The sequence below is a fragment of the Arachis stenosperma genome, chromosome 9 (assembly GCF_014773155.1).
Source record: "Arachis stenosperma cultivar V10309 chromosome 9, arast.V10309.gnm1.PFL2, whole genome shotgun sequence".
NCBI lineage: Eukaryota > Viridiplantae > Streptophyta > Magnoliopsida > Fabales > Fabaceae > Arachis > Arachis stenosperma.
In genome coordinates, this window is record NC_080385.1 from 159865737 (window position 1) to 159880994 (window position 15258).

At 34.4% G+C, this 15258-nt stretch overlaps 2 protein-coding genes across 2 annotated transcripts; one reads left to right on the forward strand and one right to left on the reverse strand.

Annotated features, from left to right (window-relative positions):
• Positions 1–6515: 6515 nt before the first annotated feature.
• On the forward strand, positions 6516–10060 carry LOC130948171 (transketolase, chloroplastic). Its single transcript, XM_057876888.1, has 7 exons — positions 6516–7240; positions 7473–7563; positions 7652–7757; positions 7850–8132; positions 8219–8367; positions 8468–8621; positions 8820–10060. Exons 1-7 carry the CDS (start codon positions 6713–6715, stop codon positions 9777–9779), a joined length of 2271 nt encoding a protein of 756 aa, XP_057732871.1. The 5' UTR covers positions 6516–6712; the 3' UTR covers positions 9780–10060.
• A 1418-nt stretch (positions 10061–11478) lies between these two features.
• Positions 11479–14513, reverse strand: LOC130948352 (formate--tetrahydrofolate ligase). The gene is made up of 5 exons (XM_057877069.1): positions 14262–14513; positions 13832–13981; positions 12412–13587; positions 12006–12152; positions 11479–11893 (listed from the first exon to the last, which is right to left on the reverse strand). Exons 1-5 carry the CDS (start codon positions 14421–14423, stop codon positions 11618–11620), a joined length of 1911 nt encoding a protein of 636 aa, XP_057733052.1. The 5' UTR covers positions 14424–14513; the 3' UTR covers positions 11479–11617.
• Positions 14514–15258: the final 745 nt, after the last annotated feature.

Below are 15258 nucleotides of genomic sequence, written 5' to 3' on the forward strand. Positions count from 1 at the left end.
TCAAACCTAACTACTCAGATTTTGTTCCAAACCGCCCAATTGAACTCCAAATAAACCAGAACATAATCTATTTCACAAAATATCACTATAATCATCATAGAGTTTACTAATTCAATTATTCACAAGGGTTTAACAATTTCTTACCTTACCCACGGATCTATTGAAAAAAACTCAGTGATTATTCACTGTTAGAGTTCACCACTTTGTTCTAATAAAATTGAAGAAAATTTCGAGACGAACACGTGGCCACTGACGGCTCGTCAATCGGAGCTCCAGATCGAAAGTTACGTGAAATTAAAATTGAAACGAGGGTGTCGGTGTTTTTTGTTGAAGCTCTTCTCCCATTAAACGCATCTCTTCGGTGAAAAATGAAAGAGAAGGCTTCGTATGGTATTTTATGGGTTGGGCTTTGGGCCGGTTTAAGTCCGGTCTAATTAGTTCGGTCCGTTAGTTCGGTTTTGGACCAAAATCTTTAAAATTAGTGTCAAAACTTATATTTTAATTATTTCTACTTCATTAAACTATAAAATTAAATTTTCTAATTTTGTTGATTAATAATTAATTTATTATTTAATTATTTACTAATTACCTGAGGTTTATAGATGAGGTAGAAAATTGATGGTCCGATTTGAGATATGTGGAATTTAAATTTAGAGAGTGCACATATTGGAGCCTTCGATTTGTGTGGATTCAAAATAGTTTTTTTTTTATTTCGAGTAAATCAGAGGATAAATTTTGCAAAAAAAATTCATAAAATAAAATATCAAAATCGGTAGGTCAATTTTCTGAATTAAAAAAAATTAATTCATAGAAATTCCAAACTACTGAAGGTCAGATTTGTGATATATATATACTCTGTGGACTACTTGTGCAAACTTCATCTTCTTCAATTTATCATCTTCTTCTTCGTTCTCTCACTCGTTTTCACTTTGTTGCCTTTTCACTTTTACAACTTTGAACTTATGCTGAGAGGAGAGATATTGTTTTAAAAAAATGGAGGATAGAATTATGTTAAAATTATATTATCATAGTAAGATATTATTACAAACACCCGAGGGAGTAAGATTTGTATGCGAGAATCTATGTAATGTTATTAATTCATTTTACAATACTATTTGAAGAACTAAAAGGTGTTATTTGTGAAAGAATAGATCCGCATATACCAAAGATGGTATCGAGTACTTTTTACCGGTATCTTGTATCAATGTTTAGTGGGTTCGTTCATTTTCAAACGAAGTATGTCACCAATGAAGTGAGTATGCAAGAGATGTTTTCAGTTTATTACGAAACTTGATCACAAGTGTCATTTATCGAGTTGTACATTGAGTTCCAACAATCTGAAGTCGATCGAAATATCGAATGAAGAGATTACATTCGGGTGTTATATCTAGTCTTTTGGAGTTATTACCCTTGTATTAGAGCATTCAGACACCACAAATCAATTATATAGGTAGACATGACTCATTTATATGAAAAATATAAGGATTGTCTATTGGTGGCAGTTTCACAGGATGAAAACAATAATATTATGCCCATTGCATTTGTCATTGTCAAGGGTGAGACTTCTGATACGTGACATTTTTTCCTTAGTAACTTGTGACAACATGTGATGACACGGGATGGTGTGGGCTTTATCTCTGATCGTCACGATTCTATTAGTTCAGCTGTAGCTCGCAGTAATTGAGCTTTGTCTCCTCTGAGAGTTTTTCACATGTTCTGCATCAGGCATATAGAGTCTAACTTTTTGAGAAAATTTAAGGCACCATATCTCCAAAAGCTTCATCAACATAGGTAACTAAAAACACAACAGAGTTTAAATGTTATAGTTACCATCATCGCAATAGTTGTGTTGTTTTTTCCTTATCGCACGGTATTCTAGGACAGTGCGCGAACACCAGTTACGTCACAAGCATTTACACAAGGTAGCTGGACAGAATTTCGCGTGAACAATATGCTTTGGCATTTGATGGTGGATACCGATGGGTCACATGACTACAAATTTAGTTGAGTGCATCAATTCGGTATTGAAGGGGGTGCGTAATCTCCCTGTCACTACACTTGTGAAAGCAATGATTTACAGACTTAATGAGTTGTTCACCATAAAAAGGGCTGAAGCTAAAGCTCAAATTAATGCTGGTTATGTATTCTTTGAGCTTGTCACCTCCAAATTGCATGCAAATCAGTGCATTGCTAGAAACATTAAGGTTAATTGTTTCGACAGACATAATGAAGTATTTAAGGTGCGTGAGATGTCCAGTGGTCTCAAGTTTGCAGTTGATCTACGTCAGCGACATGTGTGATTCTGGTGAATTCCAAGTGGATCGCATGCCATGTCACCATGTCTTTGCTTGTTGTGCAAATCAACGATTGAATTGGCAGGTGTACATTCATGATGTTTTAAGATGTACAAAGTTTGAAGGGTTTATAGAGCTAGGTTTAGGTCACTCGAAAATTCCACTACATGGCCTGTGTATCATGGATCTCGGTTCGTACTTAATCCTTTTCTCAAGCGAGTGACAAAAAGTCGGCCAAAGATGACCCGGTTCTTGAATGAGATGGACACGCGAATGATACGCGGTCCAAGACGCTGTAAGCAATGTAAGGCCAAGGATCACAGTCGTAGTAGATATCGACATGGCAGTGGATCAAGTGCAAGCGGTGCTGCTCAGAATACCTAACTGTTATTATATTGGCATTCTAATTTATAAAATTTATGTCGTACCAATAATATTATGTTGCCATGTTTGCAACTTATATTTTATTACCAAACAATATGTCCTTTAAAACATTCCTATCTTGCTACTTATAAAAGTCCAAATACTTTTTACACAGAGTTTAGATATTTTTACACAAAATCTAACATTCTACTTTTTCATTGTCCACTTTACATCTTTGCGAAACTTCTTACACTTCTTTGCGACATTCATAAATGCGAATGGTGTGAATCTGTTTGTACTCCAGCGTGGAAAATCAGATCTTAGATTATATCCTTTGCCTCTAGTAGATAGAGATGCGGTCCCACCTGTATCTGTACCTACCCCACCTAAAGAAAAATTTAAGATAACATATATATCAAGAAATGGCACCAGAAATCAGGGCAAAAAATGACATACAAATCCAAGCCCATATATGCAACAATGTCAGTGGACTGTCAATCTCTTTACAGTCAAAGTGAGATGATGTACAAGTGTGCTAGGGATGTCGATCCCGGCTGATTTTGTGAATCCGAGAGAAGTCACGAATCAATGGCAGAAATTTTCAATGAACTGCTGATCCAGACTTATCAGCAAACAAGATTGACCCAAACAACAACAATATATGGCATTTCACGTACTTCTCTATGGCAACTCAATCATTCAAAATTAATCCGTCTTTCACATTTCTAATTCAAATCATCTTGATGTAACTTTTTCTGCAATCACTGGTCTTAGGTGCCACTCCAAATTGATGTAAGCATTCAGCTTCTATAGCTTCTTGATTAGTCTTGGTTGTTCCTGTCATGGAAAGACCATTTTTTGGAATACCTAGAATTAAAGCCATATCTTCCAAAATAACTGCACACTCACCAGTCAGAAGATAAAATGCATGAGTATCTAGGTACCATCTCTCTACTAGAGTTGTTACCAAAACCTACTGACCTTGAATCACTCTGACTTAAGATACACGATAAAACTTAATGGCCCGCACAAGAGGCTTGACAATCGAATTATATGAATCCGGTGGATTCATGTGGACACACCTCAAAATTTTTGTACCCTACAAAATATAGACAAATAATACTCAAATTATCTTATTTAATTAATCATATATAAATTAAAACACTTATAATTAACATTAAATTTACTCGAACGTTAACAAAAAATAATTTAACCTCTCTACTAAACTTGTGTTCATAAATAATAAAACTATCCACTAAACCAATTTTTACTTAATTATCATTATAACTAACTTTCTTATCAATAATCCAAACTAACATATTCATCTTATTTATAACAATACCTACTAACAAATATAATTAATAAATGAACCTTTACCCTACACACATGCATAAACAAAATGGCCATAATTAATAATATTTTATCCTAGAACCTGATTAATATTATTTCCAATAATACTTACCTACTATAAAAATTATAAATTTAATAATTATTAACTATTTATTTTATATTTTAACAATTTTTTATTCTAGAAGTTTTTTGATAGCAAGAAAAATAATATTTGAACCCAAAATAATATTTTGATCCTCTAAAATAAATAAATAGATAAAATGAGAAAATAAAAAATTTAATCATTATTAATTTGATTTTTTACTGTATTTTTTAATTTGATAGGCCAAAAATTAATCAATTGAGATCGAAACTTTATTTAAATAATTTGTCGCCACAAAGTGAAATTCAAATTCTCGACATAAAAATAATTTTAATTTTAAATATATTACACGACTTAAAAGAACAAAAACAAAACAGAAAAGAGAAGAAAAAAAAAGTATCATTAGACAAAAAATAAAAAAAAAAATTGTAGTCCCCAAAATTTGTTTATATGTTTGAATATACGATAGTTGTTGTTTTCTTAATTAAAAAAAAAAAAAACAAAACTATCTAAGCAAAGCGACATTATTAATGGAAGAAAAGAATATCACCCTTACTCCCTTAATTTAAAAAAAAAATCACATGATACATGCCCATTCTCATATATATCAATTATCATGAGGAGTTTATACGGCAATTTTATATCAAAATTATTATTCGACTAAGTGAATAATCCTCTTGACTTTTTGACTCACTTTAAAAGAGCTAAGAAATCAGTAACGAAAAAAAGTTTTTAACATTTTTGAGTCATTGACAATCACTTTGCAACTAAAATTTTAATGCAAACAGTTCCACATTTAATAGTCCTTTATTTGTAAATTTGTAACTGAAGATTCAAATATGTAAATATGTAATTAACATTTTTCATTGAAATCAATAGTTGTTTCTTCATCTTTTCTTCAACCGCTCCCATTTCAAGATGAAATTAAGGTTTAACTTAATTTAGTGCTTGTTTGTATGTTATTATTTTGATAAAAAATGATATTTTTTAATAAAAAAAATCTTTTTTATTTTTTAACGTGTTTGGCAAATTTCGAGTAGTAAAAATAAAAGCACTGAAAAAATCAGAAAAACATCTTTTTTGAGAAGCTGTAATTTACATCTTTTTTTAAAAGATCTTTTTTCCTTAAAAAAAAGATGTTTTTCATATAATAAATAAACAAAAAAGTACTTTTATATTATTATATTCAAACATAATTGATAAATAAAAAGATCTTTTTGCATGAGATATTCAAATATAAAATTACTTTTACTTTTTCATAAGATCTTTTAAAAAAAAGATAATTCAAAAAAATATTTTTTTAAAAAACTCACCCAAACAAATCCTTAAGCAGTCTCTAAAATACATTGTATATTCACTTGACAAAAAAACTAATTACATATTTTAATATAAACAAATTTAGCCACATCCCCCTTTTCCCACTGTTGATTCCGATTGGGACATAGTTGTTTCCTTTCAACATTTTGGTGTGTTATCTTTGACAAAATATAGTTGCCACTCAATCACTCACAGCTTTTAAAAATTTGTGGTTCTGCTCTTATTTCAGCAATGACTCCTTATCTAAAATCTGAATAAGCGGATAAAACAAAAAGCATTACTATTTTCAGTATCTACATATTAATCACATTAAAAAATTACTACTGAATACAATTTTAAATTTTACATTTATCTAAATCCTTAATTCTATATTCATCATCTTAGACATTGTTGTACATATATATTCAAGTAACAAGGTCAAATTTTTATAAAATATGAACCATTGACGAGAAAATATTCAGTTTAGTAACTGAAATTAGAATCGAGCTTCAATTTAAAGTTTGTTTGGCTAAATTTTTTAAATAAGATTTTTTAAAAAAAAATTTAAAATATAAACACTTTTATTAATAACAACTTTTAAATAAATTATTTTGTATTTGAAAAATTATTATAGAAGTTCTTGTTTTAAAGTTATGTATATAGGAGTGATAAAATAGCTTTTAAAAATAGGAGAAGTCACATTTTGTAACTTCTTCAAAAGCTCTTAAATAATTTTTTGAAAAATTAAAAATTTATCTAAAAAATTGTACCAAACACTATTAATGTAATTTTTTATAAGTCAAAAGCTAAAAAAAAGTAGTTTTTGGAATTTTCTAAACAGACCCTTAATCTTTAAAATCTCAATTACTTTAATTCAATTCTTAAACTTTTCAATTGATTTGTGAGGAATTAAAATTTAGTAACTAATTTTTAAAACCTTATTTTTCATGCACAATAACCAATTTAGTAACTAATTTTTAACCTGTAATTAGCAACTTCTTGAAGAATAAAACCTATGTTGTGTTGATTTATTAGCATCAATAAAAACAAAAAAGTACAATAGTGGAATATGCTACAGAATTAAAATTTGCAATTAAAAAGATTATCATAAGGTTGTTGTATGATGAGAGGAGTGAGAGGCAGAGAAGAGAGGCATAGCCACAAGCACAGGCTGAGATTTTCCACACCCTCTCAACCATAGGAACTATCTATACATCTCTCACCTCTTCTTCCTCTTCTCTTTACTCTTTCTCTTCTTCTTCTTCTAACTGCCACTAACACGTGGTGGTTTGGTTCTGTTGTTTGTTAAACTAGTTATTAACCAACCATGGCTTCCTCTTCTTCCTTGCATCTTTCTCAGGCTCTTTTAGCACGTGCTGTATACCTTCATGGCTCTTCCTCAGAGCGTGTCTCACTCACCACTACTTCCACTCTCTCCTCATTCCCATCATTCTCTGGCCTCAAGACACTCTCTTCTGCTTCTTCTTCTTCTTCTTCTTCTTCTTCAAATTGTGGCGGTTCAGGGGTCACAGCACGTGCTCCACGCAGGGTTGGTTCTGTGGTTCGTGCCACTGCGGTTGAGACACTTGACAAGACCACAGAGGCATCTCTGGTTGAGAAATCCATCAACACAATTCGGTTCCTTTCCATTGATGCAGTTGAGAAGGCTAACTCAGGCCACCCTGGTCTCCCCATGGGTTGTGCTCCAATGGGTCACATTCTCTATGATGAGGTCATGAGGTATAATCCCAAGAACCCTTCTTGGTTCAACCGTGACAGGTTCATTCTCTCTGCTGGCCATGGATGCATGCTCCAGTATGCTCTCCTTCACCTTGCAGGCTATGACAGTGTTCAGGTCAGTCTTGGATGGATAATTTCATTGGATCTATCAGAATGTCATTGTTGAATCCAAATACTTATTTTTAATTTAAATCAGTTCTGAATCATTTTAATTTAGAGTTTATTTTTGATGCACTCACGCTCTAAAATGTTTTAGACAATTGTCCAATCACATCATTTTTTTATGATCATTCACGCGGTCAATGCAAAAAGTAGTTATTTTTGCTGACGTTGAGATTGAATAATAGGAAGAAGATTTGAAGAGTTTCAGACAATGGGGAAGCAGAACTCCTGGACACCCTGAGAATTTTGAGACATATGGAGTTGAAGTTACCACAGGTTACATAGTTTTAAGTTTCCATGTCATGGCATAAGCCTTTTTGTTTTTTTGTGTTCTGTTATCTCAATTACCATGTTCTTTGTCTAGGTCCTCTTGGTCAAGGAATTGCCAATGCAGTTGGTTTGGCACTTGCAGAGAAGCACTTGGCTGCGCGGTTTAACAAGCCTGACAGCGAGATTGTGGACCATTACACGTAGGATAAGTTGATAACTGCATCTTGTTTGTGATCTATGAACTTGTGGTGATTGTGTGAATGACAAATTTGTTTTGTTCTTGGTTCTCTAGGTATGTTATATTGGGTGATGGTTGCCAAATGGAGGGAATTTCGAATGAAGCATGCTCACTTGCTGGACACTGGGGACTGGGGAAGCTTATTGCTCTCTATGATGACAACCACATTTCCATTGATGGTGACACAGAAATTGCATTCACTGAGAATGTTGACAAGCGTTTCGAGGCTCTTGGATGGCATGTCATTTGGGTAAAGAATGGAAACACCGGCTATGATGAGATTCGTGCAGCTATTAAGGAAGCAAAGGCTGTCAAAGACAAACCCACTTTGATCAAGGTTAGTTACCTGACATGAAGTAGCAGAAATTCATGGCTCTTTAGCTTTGATGTTTGTCCATATTCTCATACCATGTCTCTTTCCAGGTGACAACTACCATTGGATACGGTTCTCCAAACAAGGCTAACAGTTATAGTGTTCATGGAAGTGCATTAGGTGCTAAAGAAGTGGATGCTACAAGGAAGAATCTTGGATGGCCATATGAGCCTTTCCATGTTCCTGAGGATGTTAAAAAGTACGGATGGAGTGTTAAGAGTTTCTCTTTGTTTTCTGTTAGTAAACTGAGATTTTCATAATATGATCTTAAATGAAACTTGCTTGCTTACTTTCCGTAGGCATTGGAGCCGCCATGCCCCTGAAGGTGCAGCGCTTGAAGCCGAATGGAACGCTAAGTTTGCTGAATACTCGAAGAAATATCCAGAAGAAGCTACAGATCTGAAGTATATTATTACCGGCGAATTCCCTGCCGGTTGGGAGAAAGCACTGCCGGTTAGTAGAGTGCTAAACTGATAGGTTTCTCATGATGTTCATATGATAAGATTCTTAATAGTTATGTTGCATGATGCCTAATCCAAATTATATGCTAACAAGTTAATAGCATGTTCATTGTCACATTTCACATTCTTACTTCAATCAAATGGTGCCTGGAATATTAATCATGCTTCCCATTTGATTTCAACTTTACAGACATACACTCCAGAAAGCCCTGCTGATGCTACCAGAAACTTGTCTCAGCAGAATCTCAATTCCCTTGCTAAGGTTCTTCCTGGCCTGATTGGTGGCAGTGCTGATCTTGCCTCTTCCAACATGACCTTGTTGAAAATGTTTGGAGACTTCCAAAAGGGTACTCCGGAAGAACGCAATGTTAGATTTGGTGTCAGGGAACATGGAATGGGAGCAATCTGCAATGGCATTGCTCTTCACAGCCCCGGATTCATTCCATACTGTGCAACTTTCTTTGTCTTCACTGACTACATGAGAGCTGCCATAAGGATTTCTGCGCTGTGTGAAGCCGGAGTTATCTATGTTATGACTCATGATTCCATTGGACTTGGAGAGGATGGGCCTACTCATCAGCCAATAGAGCACTTGGCAAGTTTCCGGGCGATGCCAAACATTTTGATGCTTCGTCCAGCTGATGGTAATGAAACTGCTGGAGCATACAAGGTTGCCGTGCTCAACAAGAAAAGACCCTCAATTCTAGCCCTTTCTAGGCAGAAGTTGGCCCAACTTGCAGGAACTTCTATCGAAGGAGTTGAAAAGGGAGGCTACATCATTTCGGATAACTCATCAGGTAACAAGCCTGATGTGATTTTGATTGGAACCGGCTCTGAGTTGGAGATTGCTGCTGCAGCCGGCGAGGAGCTAAGGAAGGAAGGAAAAGCTGTTAGAGTTGTTTCTTTTGTCAGCTGGGAGCTTTTCGACGAGCAATCAGCTGAATATAAGGAGAGTGTTCTCCCTGCTGCTGTAACGGCTAGAGTTAGCATAGAAGCCGGATCAACATTCGGTTGGCAGAAGATTGTTGGCAGCCAGGGGAAAGCCATAGGCATTGACCGTTTCGGAGCAAGTGCTCCAGCAGGGAAGATATACAAGGAGTTTGGTATCACCAAGGAAGCTGTTATTGCTGCTGCAAAACAACTTTCATAAATCCTCTGAGTTTTCTTGATTTTTGTTTCTTCTTATTCAGAACTTTTAAGTTTCACTAGTGGTATGGATTTCAATTATGGATCTGTTTCTTGAGAAATCACTTTAGCCACAATAAGGAAGATTAGATTACTCTTGAAAAAATGGTTCTCAGAGGAGAGACAGAGACTGAAGGATGAGTGGAATCAATGAAGTTGTAAGAATTTGTAACAACTCTTTTGGCTTGTGAGTTTTTTCCCTGTGATGTAGCACTTATTCATGTATCATAATTAATTTAGCCAAAAGGATTGGCATCTGAAGCAACAACAACAACAACAACAACAAAGCCTTGTCCCACTAAGTGGGGTCGGCTACATGAATCAAACGACGCCATTGCGCTCTGTCATGTATCATGTCTACAGAGAGACCGTTTACAACAACAACAACAACAAAAGGATTGGCATCTGAAGCATCTTGCTTAAATGATTATTTAGACTTCTTCAAGGCTCACTCAAGCTTAAAAATTAAGAATGTAAAAAAAAAAAAAAAAAAAAAAAAAAAAACAGAATAAAAGGTGTAAGCATGCTTCAAAGGGAGTAAAAATGACTACCCAACCTGGTTATTCAATTTCAATCTATGTTTTAAACTGACTAATAAATTGCAAATAAAAATGAAGCCTATTCTGTTTTGTACAGATTAACAATAATGGATAAAAGATTATATTTGAGGAGTGCCCTTATTTCTATGAATGCTAGATGGAAGATAAACATACAGTAATTCAACCTGCACATAACATACTCATCTCACTATAACAAAACCAAAAGGTACAGCCATACCAAGAATAAATATGCCTTGAAAATATAAATTTGTTTCAGCAAATTTTAAAATGCATATGATATGATATGATGCTATTTAATTTTTTCTAGTCCAGAACCTTCTTTTCCTGAAATTTGAGTCCCAACAACAACCTATCAACTTCATCATTGTTCTTAGAAGCTACACTTGCAATCACTGATGATGATGAGGAGGAGGAGGAATATTCTGTTCTTGACGAACTTTAACTACCAGGAGGGGGTGGAGGAGGAAAGGAAGAGGAGTTGCTTTTGAATATGTGAGAAAGAACATTAGAAAAATTATGCTTATGTGAAGAGTGAAAGGTATTTCTGATCTTAGAGGAAAAGTAATAGCCAGAAGGATTAAGAATGAGTAGCATCATAAACAAAACAGAATCAAAAGTGAAACCATAGGCAAATCCCATTGTTCCTCTGGAAGGATATAACCACATGGAGTCGGATTTTGTGAGCAAACGGCTACTCGAAGTTACCGGTGAATCCGGTGCCATTATTGCAGCTACCTATGCTCTATGATCTGATTATCAATGTGGTGTGTTACAGAACTTGTTCTTGTCTTGTAAGAATAACCAAGAGATGATGATGGTGATGATAATTGTGAGATCAAAAGAAACTGGTTTGAAAAATGAGGAAGTGCTAGTTTGGGAGAAGGTAAGGGAAGATATGGAGAGATCAGAGAGTGTGTTTGAAAAAGAGAGAAAAAAAATGGAGGAAACATATCAATTTTCTTCTTCCAAATTATCAGATTAAGGTGTTTTTAAGTTATATTATATGCACGGTTAATGTAAAACATTTTTTTTATTGGCATGATAAAAAGGAAATCCTCATTTTAATTTATATAACAAAAACATATAAATTATTAGGGTGGAACCTTAATTCAACTTAAATGCTTTATGTCATTATTCATATTCATACATATGAACCAGAAGATACAACATAACATCAACGAAATTGGAAAAGGAAAACGTCATCAATAGCATCCATGTGCCACTTAAGGTTTAATCATTGATTTTAAGAGAGACCAATGACTTTTCCAGTTGCTGTATCAAGATCAATGTCATAGAAGCATGGTCTAGTTGGAAGCCCTGGCATGGTGCTCATTGTTCCAACCAATGGATAAATGAAACCAGCTCCAATGCTGGCTCTAACATCCCTTATGGGTAAGATGAAGCCACTTGGAGCTCCCTTTGCTGCAGCATTGTCTGAGAATGAATACTGAGTCTTAGCCATGCATATTGGTAGCTGCGAAAATCCTTGCTTGCTATACATCTCAATCTGTTTCTCAGCCTGAACCAGATTGTTTTACACAAATACAAAAGTAGCAATCACTTTGTCAAAATCACAATCTTAGCTATAAGTGTTGTGCTTTGTAAGTGCATGCAAGAAATGATGATATTACCTGTTCTGAGTACTCGACGCCACTGGCTCCGTAGGACTTTGCTATTGCTTCGATTTTCTCTTTTATGCCGTGTTCCAGAGGATACAGGAACTTCAGTGGTTGTGACACATTCTCGCAAGCTTTTTGAACCGCAATAGCCAGGTCAACCTGAATCAATGCAAGGCATAAGTTAGCAAGTAATAAATTATTCCTATACTGAATGAAACTAAATTGTTCTGCTGATTGTTTCCCTGAATGGTTCCTTTTGATGATTAATAAAACCATTGATCATTTAGCATAACTTAATCAACTGTAATTTGTTGAATTTTGCATAGAATTCAATATCCTATGATGTTAATGTCAGGGTAAAATGTTATATGGCTTCATGGTTAGTTAAAAATGTAGGACTATTGAGGCAAGTACTTACTGCTCCTTTGCCACCATGGGCATGATGGGTACAAATTACAGCATCAAAGGCACCAGCAGCTAAAGCTGCGTTTTTAACTGCGTTTAATTCAGCTTCCGTATCAGTTGAGAACTTGTTGATAGCAACCACGACATTAACACCATAAGCTTTTGTGTTTGATATATGCCTTGCCATATTCACACAACCAGCTTCCACCAGATCAACATTTTCAGACAAATATGCATGGTCCAGAGGCTTTCCAGCAACAACAGCTGGCCCTCCACCATGCATTTTCAGAGCCCTTATTGTTGCCACGACAATGGCACACTGAGGTGTCAAGCCACTATATCTGCACTTAATGTTCATGAACTTTTCTGTTCCAATGTCAGCACCAAAACCAGCTTCAGTAACTACAAATCCACCTGGCCCTACCAACTTCAATGCAATCTTATCAGCAACAATGGAAGAGTTCCCGTGAGCAATGTTTGCAAATGGTCCCGCGTGAACAAGAACAGGTGTTCCTTCCAGGGTCTGCATGAGTGTAGGGTGAATTGCATCCTTCATTAGAACGGTTAAAGCACCTCCAAGACCAAGATCATCAGCAGTTACAGGATCACCCCTCCTGCTAATACCAACAACCATCTTTCCAAGCCTTTCTCTCATATCAGATAATGATGTTGTTAGTGCCAAAACAGCCATAATCTCACTAGCAACTGAAATATCAAATCCTGTTTCTCTTACCATTCCTTTCTCTTCAGGTCCCTGGCCAATGGTAATTTTTCTTAGGAACCGGTCATTAATGTCCATTACTCTTCTCCATGTGATAGATTCCGGGTCAATATCAAGCCTAGCAAATTTATTTACTTCTTCTGGCGTGAGATCATCTGGATTTGTCTTTGAGATGCCAAGTTTCTTGAGACGCCTAAACATGACATCACTAAAGCTCCTTTTACCTTCTTTGTTCGGAGGGCATAATCGGTTAAAGAGAGCCTTATCTGACTGTGTAGACTCATGGAAAATCCTGGTATCGATTGCAGCAGCTAGGAGATTGTTTGCTGCAGTTATTGCATGAATGTCTCCAGTTAGGTGAAGATTAAACTCATCCATCGGAATCACTTGACTGTAACCACCACCAGCTGCACCTCCTTTGATTCCAAAAGTAGGTCCTTGTGACGGTTGCCGAAGGCATGTCACTACCTAACAAAAAAGAGATACCACCATGGAATTTCGTTATGTAACCACCATAACCTTGACATTATGAACAATATCTCAGATTAATGAATAATTCCTATAAAGTACAGAGAATGATACTACTAACCAAAACCAGTGTCATAGATCCAAAATGTCAATACATTCCCAAAGTACATGCTATGAAAATCAAAAAACTTGATTGATATCAGTATCAAATGCCATAAATGCACAAGGGAAAAAAAAAAAAAACCTTTTTGTCAAGAAAAGCTCCTAAAGCTTGACAGAGCCCAACAGTAGTAGTAGATTTGCCTTCTCCAAGAGGAGTTGGAGTAATGCCTCCAACCACAACATAGTACCCATCTTTTGATCCTTGAAGTTCATCAAGAACTGACAACAATACCTGTACATTAAAGTGCATTAAAAGCCATAAAGAAAGGCTGAGATTTTATGAAGTCATACAAAATTACACTGCTCAGTACCCCCCCAGTTCACAAAAAGTGTTCTTTTAACTTTTTTCTGCTACATCCGTAAATGAGCATATCTATACATAAATCATGCAATCTGATGAATGCATGTTACCAAAATCCAGAATTTACAAACATTGCTGCAAATTTGAAAGAGAGAAAAAGGATGCAGAGAACAAATCAGAGTTGAAAGTGAAAGGAAAGAATCAAGAATACCTTAGCCTTATATTTACCGTAAAGATCATAGTGATTGGGAGTGAGATTGAGATCCTTGGCAATCTCAGAGATGTGAAGAGGTTCAACTGAGTTAGCAATGTCTATGTCCGCAGGAACAGGGGACACAACCTCCAACTTCCTCACTGTCTTTGACGAACTCATTCTTCAATCTTCTCAATCAACAAGCTATGAATCTCGAAGAGTGAAGACGACACTGCTGCTTTGACGATGAATCAGATTTATATGTTCTTTAATCTCTCTTCTTATTTATTGATTCTTATTATCTTATCCCCTTCAAAAATAACTATCAATAATATTTTGTTTAAATAATTATGGAAAATGTTTAGTGATAAAAAAAATCCAAATTTATCTTATAATAATTAATAAATATTAAATAAAATAAATTTTGATTATTTTTTAATATTACTGAAATAATAAATATATGTATTTTGATTTTGGTTGTAGAATATTTTTCGCTATTTTGGTTCTCTTAAAATTCAAAATTTTTTGTTTTGGATTTGCCAATGAATTTAATTTTGATAATATAAAACAAAAATAATTATTTTTTATTTTAAATGCATTTATATTATTTAAAAAATAAATAATTAAATAATTATGTAAAATATTTTATATAATAACAAAATTAAATTATATGATAAACTAAATCATATTTTGAATATATAGTTTAATTAAATTTATACAATTTTATAAAAGAATTTGTTTAAAATAGTTATTTTTTATATCATGATTATCAAATGGGCCAAACGTGACTAGATTATTATGTAAAAATATTCTGAAGTTTTACTATATTACATTAAATACCGACAACATTAAAAATAAAAATAAAAATAAAACAACAAATTTTAAGCTGTTACAAAAAGATAAAGATTATAGGACGAAAAAATTATGTATTTTGTAACGATAAAATAAAAAATTTAAACTTGTTTTCAATGTTATCTGGCTTAGTGGCTTGGAATTTTCGGCACTGAATACATTA

What these genes read in the sequence shown, in the direction of transcription:
- LOC130948352 (XM_057877069.1), bottom strand. Translation starts at nt 14,423, where the DNA reads ATGAGTTCGTCAAAGACAGTGAGGAAGTTGGAGGTTGTGTCCCCTGTT. An exon ending in GAGCTTTTCTTGACAAAAAG is followed by an intron (nt 13,588 to 13,831) that starts GTTTTTTTTTTT and finishes CTTTTTTGTTAG; the next exon opens with GTAGTGACATGCCTTCGGCA. An exon ending in GCGTCGAGTACTCAGAACAG is followed by an intron (nt 11,894 to 12,005) that starts GTAATATCATCA and finishes AATCTGGTTCAG; the next exon opens with GCTGAGAAACAGATTGAGAT.
- LOC130948171 (XM_057876888.1), top strand. Translation starts at nt 6,713, where the DNA reads ATGGCTTCCTCTTCTTCCTTGCATCTTTCTCAGGCTCTTTTAGCACGT. An exon ending in ACAAACCCACTTTGATCAAG is followed by an intron (nt 8,133 to 8,218) that starts GTTAGTTACCTG and finishes GTCTCTTTCCAG; the next exon opens with GTGACAACTACCATTGGATA. An exon ending in GTTGGGAGAAAGCACTGCCG is followed by an intron (nt 8,622 to 8,819) that starts GTTAGTAGAGTG and finishes TCAACTTTACAG; the next exon opens with ACATACACTCCAGAAAGCCC.